General features: G+C 40.4%; 1 protein-coding gene across 1 annotated transcript; it reads left to right on the top strand.

Moving 5' to 3' along the window:
- The first annotated feature begins 755 nt into the window (after positions 1-755).
- Positions 756-15,782, top strand: BTG4 (BTG anti-proliferation factor 4). The gene is made up of 4 exons (XM_055422480.2): positions 756-928; positions 1,579-1,716; positions 12,004-12,202; positions 15,603-15,782. Exons 1-4 carry the CDS (start codon positions 756-758, stop codon positions 15,780-15,782), a joined length of 690 nt encoding a protein of 229 aa, XP_055278455.1.
- Positions 15,783-19,515: the final 3,733 nt, after the last annotated feature.

Here is a 19,515-nt window from a genome sequence, read left to right as displayed (position 1 = left end):
GTCATAAAAGATGGGACTTTAATAGAAAAACAGAAGATAGAAATCCAGTTTGAACAACTTTAAACACTTTACGTAACGAATATCCTCTACATATGCCAAGGAACAATTTGATGGGGACCTGGAAAGAACTGTGAATTATCCTAAAGGGCAGCACCTGTGTAAGGCGAAAACCTATCCCGGCCTCAGGACCCAGATTTATATAAACTGCAGCCTGGAACTGACAAACCAGGTGTGGTGAGAGTGGCTTCTGACTCTGGCCTCCTTTCTGTTGGGCTGAAGATCTTTTGCTGGCAAGTATAATAATATATATTTGATTAATCTTAACTTTTGAATGTGCAACCTGAGAGCCACATTTTAGGAACGACTATATCCTGAAATGTTTCTGCTCTTTGTAAATACGTTTTTAAACAGTAGTGCTTGGTGTAATTTACTCTCCTGGATCTGGACTTTAAAAACATTTAATTTGCATAATCATTTGTTTAAGTATATTATAGTATTTACAATTTTTTTTCTTTGAGAATCATGAAAGGTTAGTTGAGGAATTGGTTTGCTTGGCTGTTTTGTTGATAGTATTGATGTGCTTTTTTAAGTACATCAAAGGCTAGCAAGTGACTTCTGTTTTAAATTTAAGGTACGTATATAAAATTTCCAAATGGTAATTACATGTTGATAATAAGTTAGATCTTTGTTTCTGTTTAATTTCTTCTTGCTTCCTTTCAATGGTTTCAGACCTCCTTGTAGGCTCTTCTTGAATCATGAGAGATGAAATAGCAACAACAGTCTTCTTTGTGACAAGATTAGTGAAAAAACATGATAAACTGAATAAACAGCAAATAGAAGACTTTGCAGAAAAGCTGATGACAATCTTGTTTGAAACATACAGAAGTCACTGGCACTCTAATCACCCTTCTAAAGGGCAAGCCTTCAGGTGAGAGCTAGGATGTGGTATGCATGCAAAGGGCAGTAACAAGGCAGCAGCTACCGCCTGCAATGACTATTGGCTGCCTATAAATAATGAAAATTTATTTGTTTGAACTTGGGCTTGAAGAAAGGAGAGTAGTAGATGATAGCACAATTTGAAAACTATAGAGCAAACCTCCTTGTGTGAGGTGGATTAAACAATTTCTAACTTGTGTTTACTGTGAAGGATATACAGAGAACCTTTAGTCTTCCCAGGTGGCTCTAGTGGTAAAGAATCCACCTGCCAGTGCAGAAGACACAAGAGACGAGGGTTCGATCCCTGGGTCAGGAAGATCCCCTGGAGTAGGAAATGTCAGCCCACTCCAGTATTCTTGCCTGGGAGATCCCATGGAGAGAGGAGCATGGTGGCTACAATCCACGGAGCCGCAAAGAGTTGAACATGACTGAGCACATTTGGTGAACTAATTGTGTGATTTAGTAATAGAATCCATATTGTGTAAAAATTTGATATTTCACTCTTACTGTAAAACTTCTGAGGGGTGGTGAAGGAGTCGAGGGAAGATGGGAGGAGGTTGGAGCTGTGTGTATTGGAGACCCTTGCCAGCAGCATGATTCTCCAACTATCACCACGTCGTTTCCCTTTTCTTGTTTTTAAAGGTGTATCAGGATAAACAATAATCAGAATAAAGATCCTATTCTAGAAAGGGCTTGTGCTGAAAGTAATGTGGATTTTTCTCACCTGGGACTTCCAAAGGAGATGACCATATGGGTAGATCCCTTTGAAGTGTGCTGCCGGTGAGTAATCTTATTGGAGCCAGTTTGTGTGGTCTGTGACCCTTGGGAACCTTAGGTTATTTAGTCTATGCATCTTTGTGAAAGCTGATGCTACAAATCCCTCGATTAGCAATGAGGGCACAAGCCCGCTAAGACTAGATGCAAGCTATATCAGACAACACAGACTTCATTTTAGGGTGCATGGAGTGGGAAGCGCAAATATTTTTCCATAGTATTTGAAATTTGACTTTAAACATGGGATCCTATCGCCATTTGCATAAAGTCCAAGCATTTTAGGCAGTATCAAGGGGAAAGAGGAATTATCTATTATCAGTAAGTCAGTCCATTAGTTGAATCAAAAAAAGTTAGTCTGCCTTTACCTTAGCTAATTCCTAGACAGCTTTTACAGAATCCTTGACCTTCACCAATTATGACAGTAATGGTAGCAGAAGGTCATAATGTCTCTCAATTTGCTTTGCTGACAAGCCATTTCAATTTGTTTTCTTAAACTATAGTTGATTTACAAAATTATATTAGTTTCAGGTATGCTACTGCTGCTGCTAAGTCGCGTCAGTCGTGTCTGACTCTGTGCGACCCCATAGACGGCAGCCCAACAGGCTCCTCTGTCCCTGGGATTCTCCAGGCAAGAACACTGGAGTGGGTTGCCATTTCCTTCTCCAATACGTGAAAATGAAAAGTGAAAGTGAAGTCGCTCAGTCGTGTCCGACTCTTAGCGACACCATGGACTGTAGCCCACCAGGCTCCTCCATCCATGGGATTTTCCAGGCAAGAGTACTGGAGTGGGGTGCCATTGCATTCTCCAATACATCACAGTAATTCAAAGTTTTTATTTACAGATTATATCCCCATTTAAAGTTATTGTAAAACATTGGCTATATTCCCTGTGTTGTACAATATATTCTTACATTTTATACGTAGTAGTCTGTACCTACCCCTCCCTTGCCCCTCTCACTTCCCTCTTTACTGGTAACCAATAGTTTTCTGTATCCCTTGAGTCAGTTTTTTTTGCTATATACATATATTTTATTTTTTTAGATTCTACCTATAAATAATATCATGCAGTATTTGACTTTTCTCTGATTTATTTCACTAAGCAAAGTATTCTCTGGGTCTATCCATGTTGCTGCAAATGGCAGAATTCCATTCTTTTTTATGGCTGAGTAGTACTCAAGTGTGTATGTACACATACCACATTTTTATCCATTCATCTATTGACGGACATTTGTGTTACTTCCATGGCTTGGCTATTGTGAATAGTACTGCTCTGAATACTGGGGTACATGTATCTTTCCAAATTAGTAATTCTATCTTTTCTGGATATATACCCAGGAGTTGAGTTGTTGGATCGTATGGTAATCCTACTTTTAATTTGAGGAATCTCCATATTCCATAGTGGCTGCACCAATTTATATTCCCACCAATAGTGTACAAGGGGTCCCTTTTCTCCATGTTCTCACCAACATTTGATATTTGTAGACATTTTAATGATAGCCATTCTGACAAGTGTGAGGTAATGTCTCATTGTTTTGATTTGCATTTCTTTAAATAATACAAGATGTTGAGCATCTCTTTATGTGCCTGTTAGCTATTTGTATGTCTTGTTTGGAAAAATGTCTACTCAGGTCCATTTTTAGGTTGGAAATTAAAATTTTTTGATATTAAATTTTGAAATAAAATTTGAAATGAAATTTTTTTGATATTAAATTGTATGAACTGTCTATATATTATGGAAAGTAACCCCTTATCAGTTACATTTACAAATATTTTCTTCCATTCAGTAGGTAATCTTTTGTTTATGGTTTCCATTGCTGTGCAAAAGCTTTTAAGTTTAATTTGTTTTTGTCTTCTTTGCCTTAGGGGACATACAGAAATATTGCTACAATTTATAACAGAGTTCTGCCTATGCTATCTTCTAAGAGTTTGTAGGTTTATGATCCATTTTGAGTTTATTTTTGTAATGGCATGAGAAACTCCTTCTAATTTCATTCTTTACAAGTAGCTGCTGTATTTTCCCAGCACCACTTATTGAAGAGACTGTCTTTCCCTGTTGGATATTTGTGCCTCCTTGTCATAGATTAATTAACCATAGATGCATGGGTTTATTTCTGGGCACTCTATTCTTTCCATTGATTTGCATCTCTGTTCACCAATGATACTAACCCTGTAATTTTTTTCCTGTGATATCTTTGTCTGGTTTTGGTATCAGGGTGATGTGGCCTCGTAAAATGAGTTTGGAAGTGTTCCTTCCTCTGCAAATTTTTGGAAATAATTTGAGAAGAATAGATGTTCACTCTTCTCTAAATGTTTGTTAGAACTCACCTGTGAAGCTGTCTAGTTCTGGAATTTTGTTTCTTGGGAGTATTTTTTCCATTACTGATTCAATTTCATTACTTGTAATTGATCTGTTCATATTTTCTATTTCCTTCTGGTTCAGTATTGGGAGACTGTACATTTCTATGAATTTGCTTCTTCTAGGTTGTCCATTTTATTTGCAGATAGATTACTATAGTCATGGTAATCTCTCTTTACAATCTTTGTAATTCAGTATTATTGGTAACTTTTTATTTCTGATTTTATAGATTTGGGCTGTCTCCTTTTCTCTTGATGAATTTGGCTAAAGGTTTATCAATTTTATTTATCTTTCAAGGAACCAGCTCTTAGTTTTTTTTTTTTTAAATTAAACTGTTTTTGTCTCTGTTTCCTTTCTGCTCTGATATTTATAATTTCTTTCCTTCTAATAACTTTGAGCTTTGTTTTTCTTAAAGTTCCTTTAGGTGTAAGGTTATGTTGCTTGAGATTTTTCTTATTTCCTGAGGTAGGCTTGTATCACTATAAATTTCTCTTGTATGACTACTTTCGCTGCATCACATAGATTTTTGGATCATTGTGTTTTTGTTTTCATTTGTCTATAGGTATTTTTTGAATTTTCTCTTTGATTTCTTCAGTGATCCATTGGTTGTTTAGAAGTATATTGTTTAGCCTTCAGGTATTTGTGTTTTTTTTCAGTTTTCTTACAGCAGTTTCTAGTTTCATAGCATTGTGATCAGAAAAGATGCTCAATATGATTTCAGTCTTCTTAAATGTACTGAGAACTGATTTGTGGCCTAGCATGTGGTCTCTCCCGGAGAATGTTACACATACACTTGAACGTGTATTCTGTGGCTTTTGGATGGAAGGCCTGTAGATATCTATTAAGTCCATTTGTTCTATTGTGTCAATTAAGGCTAGTGTTTCTTTCTTGATTTTCTGTCTGTATGATCTGTTTATTGATATAAGTGGGGCGTTTAAGTCTCCTACTATTATTGTGTAACTGTCAATTTCTTCCTTTATCTCTGTTAAGATTAGCTTACATATTTAGATGCTCCTGATGGCGGAGCCTGATGGGCTGCCATCTATGGGGTCGCACAGAGTCGGACACGACTGAAGCGACTTAGCAGCAGCAGCAGCAGCATGTTGGGTGCATATATATTTATAATTGTTATAGTTTCTTGGATCGATCCTTGATCATTACACAATACCCTCCTTTGTCTGTTGTTACAGTCTTTGTTTTTAAAGTCTACTTTGTCTTAGAGTCTAATTTTTCTGGTGTAAATATTGCCACTGTGGTTTTCTTTTCATTTCTATTTATGTGGTATACTTCTTTATATCCTCTCACTTTCAGTCTGTATGTCTTTAGATCTAAAGTGAGTTTCTTATAGATAGCATATATATGGGTATTATTTGTGTATCTTCATTCTGTCTTTAGAACACTTATTCCTGTTACCAATCAATAATTACTTTGAATGTATGTACTTACAGTCATTTTATCAATTGTTTTGGTGTTTTTGTAATTCATTTTGTTTCTTCTTTTGCTCTCTTCCCTTGTTATTTAATTATCTTCAAATTATGTGTGGATGATGATGATGTTTAGATTTCGTTCTCTTTTTTTGTGTGTATCTATTATAGACTTTGATTTCTGGTTACCATGAGTTTTATATACAGCAATATGTATTTTATGTGTATTTTTGTTGTTTAATCTCTAAGTCATATCTATTTCTTTGTGACCCTATGGACTGTAGCATATCAGGCCTCCTTGTTTCCCTCACCATCTCCTGGAATTTGCTCAAGTTCATGTCCAAGTTCAAGTTTGTGAATTGGTGCTGCTATCCAACCATCTCATCCTCTGCCACCCTCTTCTCTTGTTTTCAATTTTTCCCAGCATCAGAGTCTTTTCCAATGAGTCAGCTGTTTGCATCAGGTGGCCAAAGTATTGGAGCTTCAGCTTCATCATCAGTCCTTCCAATGAATAGTCAGGATTGATTTCCTTTTGGATTGACTGGTTTGATCTTCTTGGTGTCCATGGGATTCTCAAAAGTCTTCTCCAGTACCACAATTCCAAAGCATCAGTTCTTTGGTGCTAAGCCTTCCTTATGGTCCAACTCTCACATCCATACATGAATACTGGAAAAACCATAGATTTGATTATATAGACCTTTGTTGGCAAAGTGATGTCTTTGCTTTTTAATACACTGTTTAGATTCGTCTTAGCGTTCCTTCCAAGAAACAAGCATCTTCTGTGTTCATGGCTGCAGTCACCATCTGCAGTGATTTTGGAACCAAAGAAGAGAAAATCCATCACTGCTTCCACTTTTTCCCCTTCTATTATGCCATAAAGTGATGGGACCAGATGCCATAATCTTTTTTAATGTTGAGTTTTAAGCCAGCTTAGTCTCCTCTTCACCCTCATCAAGAGACTCTCTAGATCCTCTTCACTTTCTGCTATTAGGGTGGTATCATCTGCATATCTAGGTTATTGATATTTCTCCCAGCAATCTTGATTCCAGCTTGTAACTCATCCAGCCCTGTGTTTCGCGTGATATACCCTGCATATAATTTAAATAAACAGGGTGACAATATACAGCCTTGTCGTACTCCTTTCCCAATTTTGAACAAGTCAATTATTCCGTGTAAGGTTCTAACTGTTGCTTCTTGACCTGCAACAGGTTTCTCAGGATACAGGTAAGTTGATCTGGTATTCCCATCTCTTTAAATATATTCCACAGTTTGTTGTGATTCACATGAAGACTTTAGCATAGTCAATGAAACCGAAGTGGATGTTTTTCTGGAATTCCATTGCTTTTTAAAAAGTGTGTGTGTGTGTGTATAAATGTGATTTTTAAGTTGCTGATCTCTTAATTTTAAATGCATTTCAACAATCCTTCACTTTTACTCCTCCTCTCTCATGCTTACTGTTTTTGACATCATATTTTACATCTAATTGTTTCATGTATCCTTTAATTACTTACTGCAGGTCTAGGCAATTTTCCTATTTTTGTCTTTTAGTCTTCCTATTAGGTTTGTATGTGGTTGATCTTGCTGCTTTTAGTGTATATTTTCCTTTAACAAATCAGCTCTTTCCTTTTGTAATTTTCATGTTTCTAGTTGTGGTTTTCCTTTTACACTTAGAGAAGTCCCTTTTAACATTTCTTGCAAAACTGGTTTGGTGGTGCTGAACTCTTAACTTTTGCTTGTCTGTGAAACTTTTGATCTCTTCTTCAAATCTGATAGTAAACTTTGCCATGTGGCATATTCTTGGCCATAATTTCTCCATTTCATCACTTTAAATATATTACATGATACTCTTCTGGCCTGCAGTTTCTGCTGAAAAGTCTGCTGATAGCCTTATGGGGATTCCCTTACATGCAACTTATTGCATTTCCCTTGCTTTTAATATTTTATTTCTTTTCCATTTTAATAACAATGTATCTTGGTGTGGTCCTCCTTGAGTTGATTCTGTTTGAGACTCTCTATGCTTCCTGGACCTGGATGTCTGTTTCGTCTCCCAGGTAGGGAAGTTTTCAGCTATTATGTCTTCAAATAAGTTCTCTGACCCTTTTCTTTTCTTCTCTAATGCAAATGTTAGGGTGCTTGGGGTTGTTCCAGATCTCTTAAAATATCCTAATTTTTTTTTATTCCTTTTTTCTGTTCAGGTTCAGTGAGTTCTATTAATCTGTCTTTCAGCTTACTGATCTGTTGCTCTGTGTCACCCAACCTACTGTTGGGTCCATCTAGTGTATTTTATTTCAGTTACTGTATTCTCCTGCTCTGTTTGATTCTTCTGTATATCTTCTAACTCTTCAGTTCAGTCGCTCAGTTGTGTCCGACTCTTTGCAACCCCATGAATCACAGCATGCCAGGCCTCCCTGTCCATCACCAACTCCCAGAATTCACTCAAACTCATGTCCATTGAGTTGGTGATGCCATCCAGCCATCTCATTCTCTGTCGTCCCCTTCTCCTCCTGCCCCCAATCCCTCCCAGCATCAGTCTTTTCCAGTGAGTCAACTCTTCGCATGAGGTGGCCAAAGTACTGGAGTTTCAGCTTTAGCATCAGTCCTTCCAAAGAACACCTAGGACTGATCTCCTTTAGGATGGACTGGTTGGATCTCCTTGCAGTCCAAGGGACTCTCAAGAGTCTTCTCCAACACCACAGTTCAAAAGCATCAATTCTTCGGCAATCAGCTTTCTTCACAGTCCAACTCTCATGTCCATACATGACCACTGGAAAAACCATAGCCTTGACTAGATGGACCTTGGTTGGCAAAGTAATGTCTCTGCTTTTCAATGTACTCTCTAGGTTGGTCATAACTTTCCTTCCAAGGAGTAAGCGTCTTTTAATTTCATGGCTGCATTCACCATCTGCAGTGATTTTGGAGCCCCCAGAAATAGTCTGACACTGTTTCCACTGTTTCCCCATCTATTTCCCATGAAGTGATGGGACCAGATGCCATGATCTTCGTTTTCTGAATGTTGAGCTTTAAGCCAACTTTTTCACTCTCCTCTTTCACTTTCATCAAGAGGCTTTTGAGTTCCTCTTCACTTTCTGCCATAAGGGTGGTGTCATCTGCATATCTGAGGTTATTGATATTTCTCCCGGCAATCTTGATTCCAACTTGTGCTTCTTCCAGCCCAGCGTTCCTCATGATGTATTCTGCATAGAAGTTAAATAAGCAGGGTGACAATATACAGTCTTGACGTACTCCTTTTCCTATTTGGAACCAGTCTGTTGTTCCATGTCCAGTTCTAACTGTTGCTTCCTGACCTGCATACAGGTTTCTCAAGAGGCAGGTCAGGTGGTCTGGTATTCCCATCTCTTTCAGAATTTTCCACACTTTATTGTGATCCACACAGTCAAAGGCTTTGGCATAGTCAATGAAGCAGAAATAGATGTTTTCCTGGAACTCTCTTGCTTTTTCCATGATCCAGCGGATGTTGGCAATTTTATCTCTGGTGCCGCTGCCTTTTCTAAAACCAGCTTGAACCTCTGGAGTTCACAGTTCACATTGAAGCCTGGCTTGGAGAATTTTGAGCATGACTTTACTAGCGTGTGAGATGAGTGCAATTGTGCAGTAGTTTGAGCATTCTTTGGCATTGTCTTTCTTTGGGATTGGAATGAAAACTGACCTTTTCCAGTTCCTGTGGCCACTGCTGAGTTTTCCAAATTTGCTGGCATATTGACAGCAGCACTTTCACAGCATCATCTTTCAGGATTTGAAATAGCTCAACTGGAATTCTATCACCTCCACTAGCTTTGTTCTTAGTGATGCTTTCTAAGGCCCACTTGACTTTACATTCCAAGATGTCTTAACTTTTCACTATTTATCTCTATTCTTCTCCCAACCGCTCACTATTTTCCTCCATTCTTCTCCCAAGTTGTTTATCTTTATGATCTTTACCTTGACTTTTTATTGGGTAGGTTGCCTTTTTCCACTTACCTTCTAGGGTTTTATCCTGTTCCTTCATTTGGAACATGTTCCTTTGTTCCCTCATTTGTGGCCTAATTTGTTTTTATTTCTATGTACCTGGCTGGTTGGTAGTATTTCCTGACTTTGGAGAAGTAGCCTTTTGTAGGAGACATCCAGGGCATCCCAACAGTGCTCTCCCCTCTGGTCACTAGTGCTGTATGCTCAGGGGTGCCCCCTGTGTGTGCCCTTATGCTGTGGTGGGCTGACTACTATGGATGGTCTGGTAGGTGTGGCTGGCCCCTGATGTAGTTGGTTGCCAGGCCCTGCCTTGTATGGAGGCTGCCAGCTGGTGGTTTGAAGGGTTGGGTCGAGGAAGTTGTCTGTGGAACCCTGAGGAAGGGGCTCCCGGGGCTAATGCTGGGTTCTGGGGCTGGGGGGTGGAGGTGGTGGTGGTTGCAGGGCTGAGGTTTCTAATTTTAATGTCAGCCTACTGGTGGGTGGGGTTGCTTTCTGATACAACTGGTTGTGGGTTCTGGAGTGTCCCACAGGTGGTGCTGGCTCATTGGTGAGTAAGGCTGGATCCCACAGTGGCTGGCTGAGGGGGCTCAAGATGTCCTAGAGCTGGTATTGGCCTGCTGGTGGGTGGGGGATGGTTGAGAGGGTGCTGGGGCTTAGTGCTGGCTCACTGGTTGGCAGAGTTGTGTCTTGGGGCCTCTGATTGTAGGGCCTGGGGGTCACAAAGCTGGTGTCAGCCCACTGGGGGTGGGATTGTGTCTTGGGGCTGCTGGATGAGGGTCCCAAGATATGCCAGAAGTTGTGTCCACTGGCTGGTGGGCAGGATTAAGGCCCACAGGGACCTGGGGCTGGTGCCCACCTGCTGAAGAGTGTAGCCAGGTCCTAGGGCTGGTGCTGACCTACTGTCAGGCAGAACCAGGTCCTGGTTCTCTTGCTGCAAGGGACTCAGAACTGGTGTCAGGCTGTTGATGGGGGTTTAGGAGGTGGGGACAGGGGTGCAGGATCCCAGGGTGCCCTGGGGCTAGTGCTAGCTCATTTGGTGGGTGGAGCTGTGTCTTGAGATTTCTGGGTGCAGGACCCTGTGGGTCCTGGATTTAGCTGTGGTAGGTCTACTGGTGGGTGAGGCAGCACCCTGAGATAGCCTGCTACAGTGTCCAGGGTGTTCCAAAGCTTGGTTTGGTGCATTGGTGAGTGGGGCTAGATATCTGATTGGCTGACTGAGGGATCCAAGGTGTTGCGGAGCCAGTGTTGACCTGCTGGTAGGTGGGGCCCGGGTCCAGGAGATCCTGGAGCTGGTGTTGGCCTGCTGGTGGGTGCTCTTGGGCCTGTCATGGTAGGCTGTGGGCCTGTGGTGGTCCTAGGGCTGGTGTCTGTCCATTGGTGGGTGAGGCCAGGGTCCAGAGGTCTTGAGGATGTCCACTGGTGTGTCCACAGGTCCAGAGGTCTTGAGGATGTCCACTGGTGTGTGTCCACAGGTTAGTGCTGGTTTGTTGTCAGGTGGGCCCAGGGGTTAGGAGGTCTTGAGGTTGGTTCCAGAACACTGGTAGGCAGAGCTGGGTCCTAGGTCTCTGCTTGCAGGGCCCTGGGGGTCCTGGGGCTAGTGCTCGTGCCCTGGTGTGTGTGGGCCAGGTGCTGGGCCCCCTTGTGGACAGTGTAGTGTTCTGGGGCAGCTATGGGCTCAGGGGGTCTTAGGGCAGTGTGCCTGACAGTAGCTGGGACTGTTTCCCCACCTGGCTAGTTGTTTGGCACGAGGTAACTCAGCACTGGTGCTGACGGGCTAGTGGGTGGGTCTGGGTCCTAGTTCTAGTCAGCTGGAGGGAGGATTTCAAAATGGCACCAGTATTCGTATGTGGATCAAGCTCCTCTCAATGGCTGCTGCCAGTTTCTGTGTCCCCAGGGTGAGCTCCAGTGCCTCCTGCCTCTGCGGGAGACTCTCAAAGATCAGCAGGTGGGTCTGACTCAGGTTCCTTTCAAATTGCTGCCTCTGCCCTGGGTCCCAGAGCATGTGAAATTTTGTGTGGGCCTTTTGAGAGCAGTGTCTCTATTTCCCCATAGCCATCTGGCTCTCCAGAAACTAAGCCCCCTGGCCTTCAAAGCCAAACATTCTGGGGGCTCATCTTCCTGGGATTGGCTCTCTGGTCTGGGGAGTGTGATGTGGGGCTCGTCCACTGAATACTGTCTGGGAGAACCTCTGTCATCATCCCCCGTTTGTGTGTTGCCCACTGGCAGGTATGTGTCTGGACTACTCCTCTTACCTGTCTCATTGCGGTTCCTTCTTTATCACTTTATTGTAGAAGATCTTTTCTGCTAGATTTCAGTCTCTCATCAATAATTGCTGTCTAAATAGTTGTAATCTTGGTGTGCTCATGACAGAAGGTAAACTCAGGGTCTTGCTACTCCACTATCTTGGCCTAATTCTCACACTTTATTGTTGTTTTTTTCGAGTAACTCTTCTTGTAAATTACTGAGCTGTTTCCAGAAAAGATTAGAAATAAAAACCTGTGAGAATTTGAGTCCCTAATGAATGCTTTATTTTCCTTTCTTTCTTAGGTATGGTGAGAAAAATCATCCATTTACAATTGCTTCTTTCAAAGGCAGATGGGAGGAATGGGAATTATCCCAACAAATCATTGATGCTGTTAATAGAGCCACGTTAGACTACTCCTCCGGCACTTCCTCTGATGAAGAAAGTTGTAACAAAGAACCTCAGATAATTCCTAAAGTCAGCAATCCAAAGAGTATTTATCAGGTAAAGCATTTCCATTTCTCCTCTGTACTTTTTCCTTCTTTTTAAAATATAATTTTATTTATTTATTTGTGCCGGGTCTTTGTTGCCACATGGGCTCAGTAGTTGCAGCTCCCAGGCTCTAGAGCACAGGCTCAGTAGTTGTGGTGCAGGGGCTTAGCTGCTCCCAGGCCCGTGGGATCGTCTCAGACCAGGGATTGAACAGGTGTCTTCTGCACTGCAGGCAGGTTCTTCGCCCCTGAGTTACCAGGGAAGCCCACATTTTTTTCTATTTTAATTCTAAAAAGAGTAGGCTCACTGTAAAAGCAAAGAAACAAATAATTGGAAAATATGGAAAAAATTATGAAGATTTAAATCACAATAATGATATTCTGGCAAAACTTTTCTATTTTTTTATTCCTTCTCTCTTTTCATTCCCTCATTTTGGCTGAGTGCTCAGGATATACACCATCTTTTCTAGTTGAATTTCTCCATATAGTATTTGAACATATGTAAATTTTCTTTTGGGGTTCACTTGTGGCTCAGACAGTAAAGGATCTGCCTGCAGTGAAGGAGACCTGGCTTCAGTCCCTGGGTTGGGAGGATCCCCTGGAGGAGGGTATGGCAACCCACTCCAGTGTTCTTGCCTGGAGAATCCCCATGGACAGAGGAGCCTGGCAGGCTACAGTCATAGGTCGCAAAGTGTCAGACATGACTGAGCAACTAAGCACAACACAACACAAATTTCCTTTCACCAAATTTTTTCAGAATTAGATATTAAAATTAGTAGTTTTTGACAATGGAAAATAACATACCACCTGTAGAACATTTGGAATATTAAGTGATGATCAAAGATCTGTGACTCCACCACCAGAGCAGTTTTCAAAAAAAAAAAAAAAAACAAAAATTTTTTATTTTTTAAGTCACAACCCATGATCATAGGAAGATATGCATATCTATATATTGGAAATAGGTTTTATGACATCCTTACTAGGGACAATGCCTCAAATCTTTGATAAAATAAATTAATATAAACCACTTAAATTGATTTTATGACCCACTAATGGTGACAATTTACAGCTGAAAAAACACTGATTTAGGGAGACTCTCTGACATTTTGTATGTAATTTGTTTTCTTAACCACTTATATATGGACATGTTAAAGCAATTTAACTATTTAATACTTTAAACTACTTGCTTACCTTATAGTTTATTTAGCTAACAAATTATTGGCAGACATCTAGGTTGCTTTCACATTGCTATGGTATTAAAAAAGCTAATTTTTACAGAGATGTCTGAATCTTAAGTTGTTTCTTGATTTGGTTCTCAGACATGGAATTATTAGGTCATTGAGTATGGGCATCGGAGAAGGCAATGGCAAGCCACTCCAGTACTCTTGCCTAGAAAATCCCATGGATGGTTGAGCCTGGTGGGCTGCAGTCCGTGGGGTCGCTAAGAGTCGGACACCACTGAGCGACTTCACTTTCACTTTTCACTTTCACACACTGGAGAAGGAAATGGCAACCCACTCCAGTGTTCTTGCCTGGAGAATCCCAGGGACGGGGGAGCCTGGTGGGCTTCCATCTATGGGGTCACACAGAGTCAGACACGACTGAAGTGACTTAGCAGCAGCAGAGTACGGGCATTTTACAAGTTAACACGTGGCAAAGTACTTTCTAAAAAGATGTCTTTATTTGTAGTCTCACCAGCTCTATGTGAAAGTGTTTGCTTTATCATTTTCCCTAAGATTGGATATTATCCTTGAAAAATAGTATTTTATTAATTATGTTGTTCTGTCACTCAGTTGTGTCTGATTCTTTGAGACCCCATGGACTGCAGCATACTAAGCTTCCCTGTCCTTCACTATCTCCCTGAGTTTGGTCAAACTCATGTCTATTGAGTCGGTGATGCCATCCAACCATCTCATCTTCTGTTGTCGTCCCTTTCTCCTCCTGTCTTCAATCTTTCCCAGAATCAGGGTCTTTTCCAATGAGTCAGTTCTTTGCATCAGGTGGCCAAAGTATTGGAGCTTTAGCTTTAGCATCAGTGCTTCCAGTGAAAATCCAGGGTTGATTTCCTTTAGGACTGACTGGTTGGCTCTCCCTGCAGTCCAAGGAACTCTCAAGAGTCTTCTCCAGCACCACCATTTGAAGGCATCAATTCTTTGGCGCTCAGTTGTTTTTAATTGTCCAGCTCTCACATTCACACATGACTACATGAATAAACATAGCTTTGACAATTATTATTGATTATATTACTAATTAAATTAAACATTAAAACAAAAATTCCATGTACCTAAATGTTGTAGGTACTATCTGTCTAATGAATTTTTTCTTCACCCATTTATCATTTGAGGTCCTAATGTGTTACAGCTTTTCAAGGGTTAGGAATATTTTCGGGGCTTCCCAGGTGGCACTAGTGGTAAAGAACCCAACTGCTAATTAAGGAGACATAAGAAATTGCTAATGTAGGGGATATAAGAGACACAGGGTCAGTCCCCATAACCCCTTGTCATATTACTGGCAAATTTTTTCCCCTAGCTTGTTTGGTTTTCTAAATTATACATATTGTTTGTATTTAGTTGTGTATGTGAAAGTGAAAGTCTTTCAGTCATGTCTGACTCTTTGCAACTCCATAGTCCATGGAATTCTCCAGGCCAGAATACCGGAGTCGGTAGCCTTTCCCTTCTCCAGGGGATCTTCCCAACCCAGGGATCGAACCCAGGTCTCCTGCACTGCAGGCAGATTCTTTACCAGCTAAGTTACAAGGGAAGTCCAGGAATACTGGAGTGGGTAGCCTTTCCCTTCTCCAGGGGATCTTCCCAACCCAGGAATTAAACCAGGGTCTCCTGCATTGCAGGCAGATTCTTTACCGACTGAGCTAGGAGGGAAGCCTCTATATGTATAAAAGTTTAAAATTATGTAGTGAAATATTTGCCCTTAATTCTATTCTGATCCTTAGAAAGATCATCTTCATCTAAGGATCAGATCTGTAGTCAGCTATGTTCTTTCAGAGCAATGTCCTTCCAAAGTGTGGTCTGCAAAACATTTGTATTGGCCATCTGGGATGTTTAAGATGGGTGCTTCTACACCTCAGCCCCAGAGATTGTGATTAAACGGTTTTGGATTGAGTGAGGTGGGGGGTGGATAGGAGAGAATACAGAATATATACTAATTTGAGTAAATGTGTTTTTAAAAGTTTTAGTTGGAGTAAAGAATTTTGTTAAAAGACACGAGTGACTTATTTCATAACCTCCATCAAGTCAATTTTTCAAAGATGATAATTAACTTGATTTCTATTTGTTTGTATTTGCTATGCTTTTAAAAGTTTTAATACCTGTGAGTTATGGGTTTATAGTTAATCCTTAAAGCTGGCTTATTAGCTGATTAGAAAATAATCATGTTCCTTTTTATTTTCTCCCCAGGTTGAAAACTTGAAACAGCCCTTTCAATCTTGGTTCCAAATTCCCCGAAAAAAGAATACGAGGGATGGCCGGATGGGCCTCCTAGGAAATGCTTATCACGCGTTGCATAAGACCCCTAAAGGTCACAGGCCTGCTGCTGGGCGCCGGGTGGACAGGTACCACTGGGTGAACACACACTGACCGTGCAGCGGCCGGGCCCTCGTGGGCCAGAGCTCAGTGGAGCCGCTTCCATATTCTCTGAAAGGAAGATGAGTCTAAGCGGAGAGGCCCAGGAAGCAGAAAAAATAACCACATTAGGGACTAGGGTACATGATGGTGAATCCTCTCATGCAGATCGACTATGTTCTTAACTGTACTTTTAATTGTTTAATTTTACATGAAGTTTTATGTAACATGAATGAATGTACCCAATAAGGTAATAGAATGAAGATACTGACCTGTCATGAGTCAATGAATTGCCAAAAGTAACAGTTTAAATAAATGTGCTGTGTTTTTAATACCTTCCTAGTTGAGTCTGTTGTAAGAAAGTTTTAAAAGTTCTTGTTTTTCATTAGCCATTAAAAAAAAGTAGACCTTCATTTAGGGAAGAGTGATCCTCACAATATTTGAATAGTATTCTGGTTTACTCTTTTATCTGCCCTAACTCTTCTGCTTCATAAGGTCAGTAAGAGCGTGTTTTAAAATGACATTTTAAAACACAAAATTCCCTTTAAAATGTTTGGTTTATTACTAAGCCTCTTAGTAGCCTTAGTTATTACATTTTATGAGTGCTATAAATGAGTGCTCTCATTATGAAGAATTCAAGTGAAGCAGGAAATACAAATACCAAGGAAATAAAAATCCCTCCCACCATCCAGAAATTACCATTGTTAACATTAAATGATGACCATCTTTCCAGTCATTCTTAATATACATATAAATGTAAGAATTGATATACAGACAATTTAACAAGAAAACTATACTACATGAGCTATTTGTTAGATATTTGGATTTAATTTTACTTGATCTTAGAAAAATGAAGAAACCTAAAGTGAAACTGAAACTGTTGAAATATTCGTATGATTGTCTACCACAAAGTATTTTATTTTTGAAAGACTTCTATTATAGTTTTAAAGAAAGAAACACCAGAAAGCCAGAAGAGTCTTTAAAACTTAAGCAATGCTATATATATTTTTTTATTTGTTGCTATGATAGCTGCATAAATTAGCATTCTTCATTTTTTCCTTGCCCCTTAGTTTCCATGTCACTTTAAAAATTGAGGTATAATTGACATATCATTAGTTTCAGTTGTACAACATGATTTCCTATTTATATACATTATGAAATGACTACCACAATAAGTCTAACCTGTCAGCCTAAGTCATTTTTTTTCCCCTTGTGATGGGAACTTTTTTTACTCTCTTGGAAACTTTCAAATATGAAACTTTTTAATGTCAAGGTTTAACATTTATGTTCTCTCCTGGAATAATTATTCTCCACGGTTGTTTTTGCTTAGTTGTATATTTCAACTGATTCAATAAATGCTCATCAATCTTTTCTATATGTGAAATCTCTTTGATTTCTATATGTGATTCATCTTTGATTAGCTACATTTTATTGTTAAGCAACTTTTCCACAGATGACTCACAGGTGTTCTATTTGGGGGGTTATTTATGCCTGAGGTTCTTTATTCTTTTATACTTGAAGGACAACTTGTCTGAGCATTAAAATCTTAGGTCATGGACTTCCTTGATGGTACAGTGGATAGGAGTCCGCCTGCCAATGCATGGGGCATGGATTTGATCCCTGGTCCTGGAAGATCCCACATGCTGCAGACCAACTAAGTCTGTGCGCCACCATCACTGAGCCTGTGCTCTGGAGCCCGTGTGCTACAGCTACTGAAGCCTGTGTGTCTAGAGCCTGTGCTCTGCAACAAAAGTCACCACAATGAGAAGCCCATGAAGTGCAAGGAAGAATACCTCCCACTTGCCACAACTAAACAAAGCCCATGTGCAACAATGAAGGCCCAGTGCAACCAAAATATAAATACATAATTAAAAAAAAATCTTAGGTCATGTTTTCATTCCCTTGTAGCTTCATAGCCATCGCTCTAATCTAATGATTTTGGTATTATACATTGCCATGGAGAAAGCCGAGAGCTGCCTGATTTTTGCAACTCCCCACCACTCACAGAAACATGTGCATTTATTTTTGTAGGTGACTTTGCCTGATAGTCTGAAAAATTCTTTGTACTTGGAGTCTATGTCTCAGTCATTCATTCTATATCATTCTTTTCCTGAAGCATTGTGCCTCTTTCTGACCTGTAGATTTTAATTTTTCTAAAGCAATCTTTTCAGGAAGCAACAGTCAGAACTGGACATGGAACAACAGACTGGTTCCAAATAGGAAAAGGAGTACGTCAAGACTGTATATTGTCACCCTGCTTATTTAACTTCTATGCAGAGTACATCATGAGGAATGCTGGGCTGGAAGAAGCACAAGCTGGAATCAAGATTGCCGGGAGAAATATCAATAACCTCAGATATACAGATGACACCACCCTTATGGCAGAAAGTGAAGAGGAACTCAAAAGCCTCTTGATGCAAGTGAAAGAGGAGAGTGAAAAGGTTGGCTTGAAGCTCAACATTCAGAAAACAAAGATCATGGCATCTGGTCCCATCACTTCATGGGAAATAGATGGGGAAACAGTGGAAACAGTGTCAGACTTTATTTTTTTGGGCTCCAAAATCACTGCAGATGGTGAATGCAGCCATGAAATTAAAAGACACTTACTCCTTGGAAGGAAAGTTATGACCAGCCTAGATAGCATATTAAAAAGCAGAGACATTACTTTGCCAACAAAGGTCCGTCTAGTCAAGGCTATGGTTTTTCCTGTGGTCGTGTATGGATGTGAGAGTTGGACTGTGAAGAAAGCTGATCGCCGAAGAATTGATGCTTTTGAACTGTGGTGCTGGAGAAGACTCTTGAGAGTCCCTTGGACTGCAAAGAGATCCAACCAGTCCATTCTAAAGGAGATCAATCCTGGGTGTTCATTGGAAGGACTGATGCTAAAGCTGAAACTGCAATACTTTGGCCACCTCATGCGACGAGTTGACTCACTGGAAAAGACTCTGATGCTGGGAGGGATTGGGGGCGGGAGGAGAAGGGGACAACAGAGAATGAGATGGCTGGATGGCATCACCGACTTGATGGAAATGAGTTTGAGTGAACTCTGGGAGTTGGTGATGGACAGGGAGGCCTGGTGTGCTGTGATTCATGGGGTCGCAGAGTCGGACACGACTGAGTGACTGAACTGAACTGACTGAAAGCAATCTTTTGCAATACTATATTTGAATGCTTTCTGTGTCCATTTTGGGGATACCAACTCTTTATGCTGGATCACTTTCTTTGTCATAACTATTATTTGATTTCATATCTTTCTTTTTTAAACCATGATTTTTTAAGCTTTCTTACTATTAATTTGATTCTCAGTCTTGTCTAGTCTTTTTTGTTTCTACCTTATATATTCCATAATGATGTTATTTTGGGTTTCACGTAATGATTTTTTCTGTAGGTTTTAGTCACATGTAAAATTTGTTGGACTGATCTAAAACATAATCTAATACGTGGCTGTGAGAGAGAATGGGTTTCTAAGAACCTTTACACAGAGAATTTTACTAGCAAAGTGTCTCTTGAAATTTGTGAGGTTGTTTTGAGGTTGTACTGAACAGAAATGGTAAATCTCTGTTTTTACCATCACATGTATGGCTGCTCCTGTATCTCTTGCCCATGATAGATGGGCTAATCAACCACAGTGTTCTAGTTTGGTTGCAGAGATTGTCTCACAGTTCTGTGTAACACAGTACCAGAGACAGCCACTGAATGCATTGTTCCAAATCAGTCTTCAGGAAGAAATCAATCCCATCACTACTTT

The sequence above is a fragment of the Moschus berezovskii genome, chromosome 14 (assembly GCF_049115385.1).
Source record: "Moschus berezovskii isolate FMDL1 chromosome 14, NW_MosBer_1.0, whole genome shotgun sequence".
Lineage (NCBI taxonomy): Eukaryota > Metazoa > Chordata > Mammalia > Artiodactyla > Moschidae > Moschus > Moschus berezovskii.
This window is presented reverse-complemented; position numbering and strand designations above follow the sequence as displayed.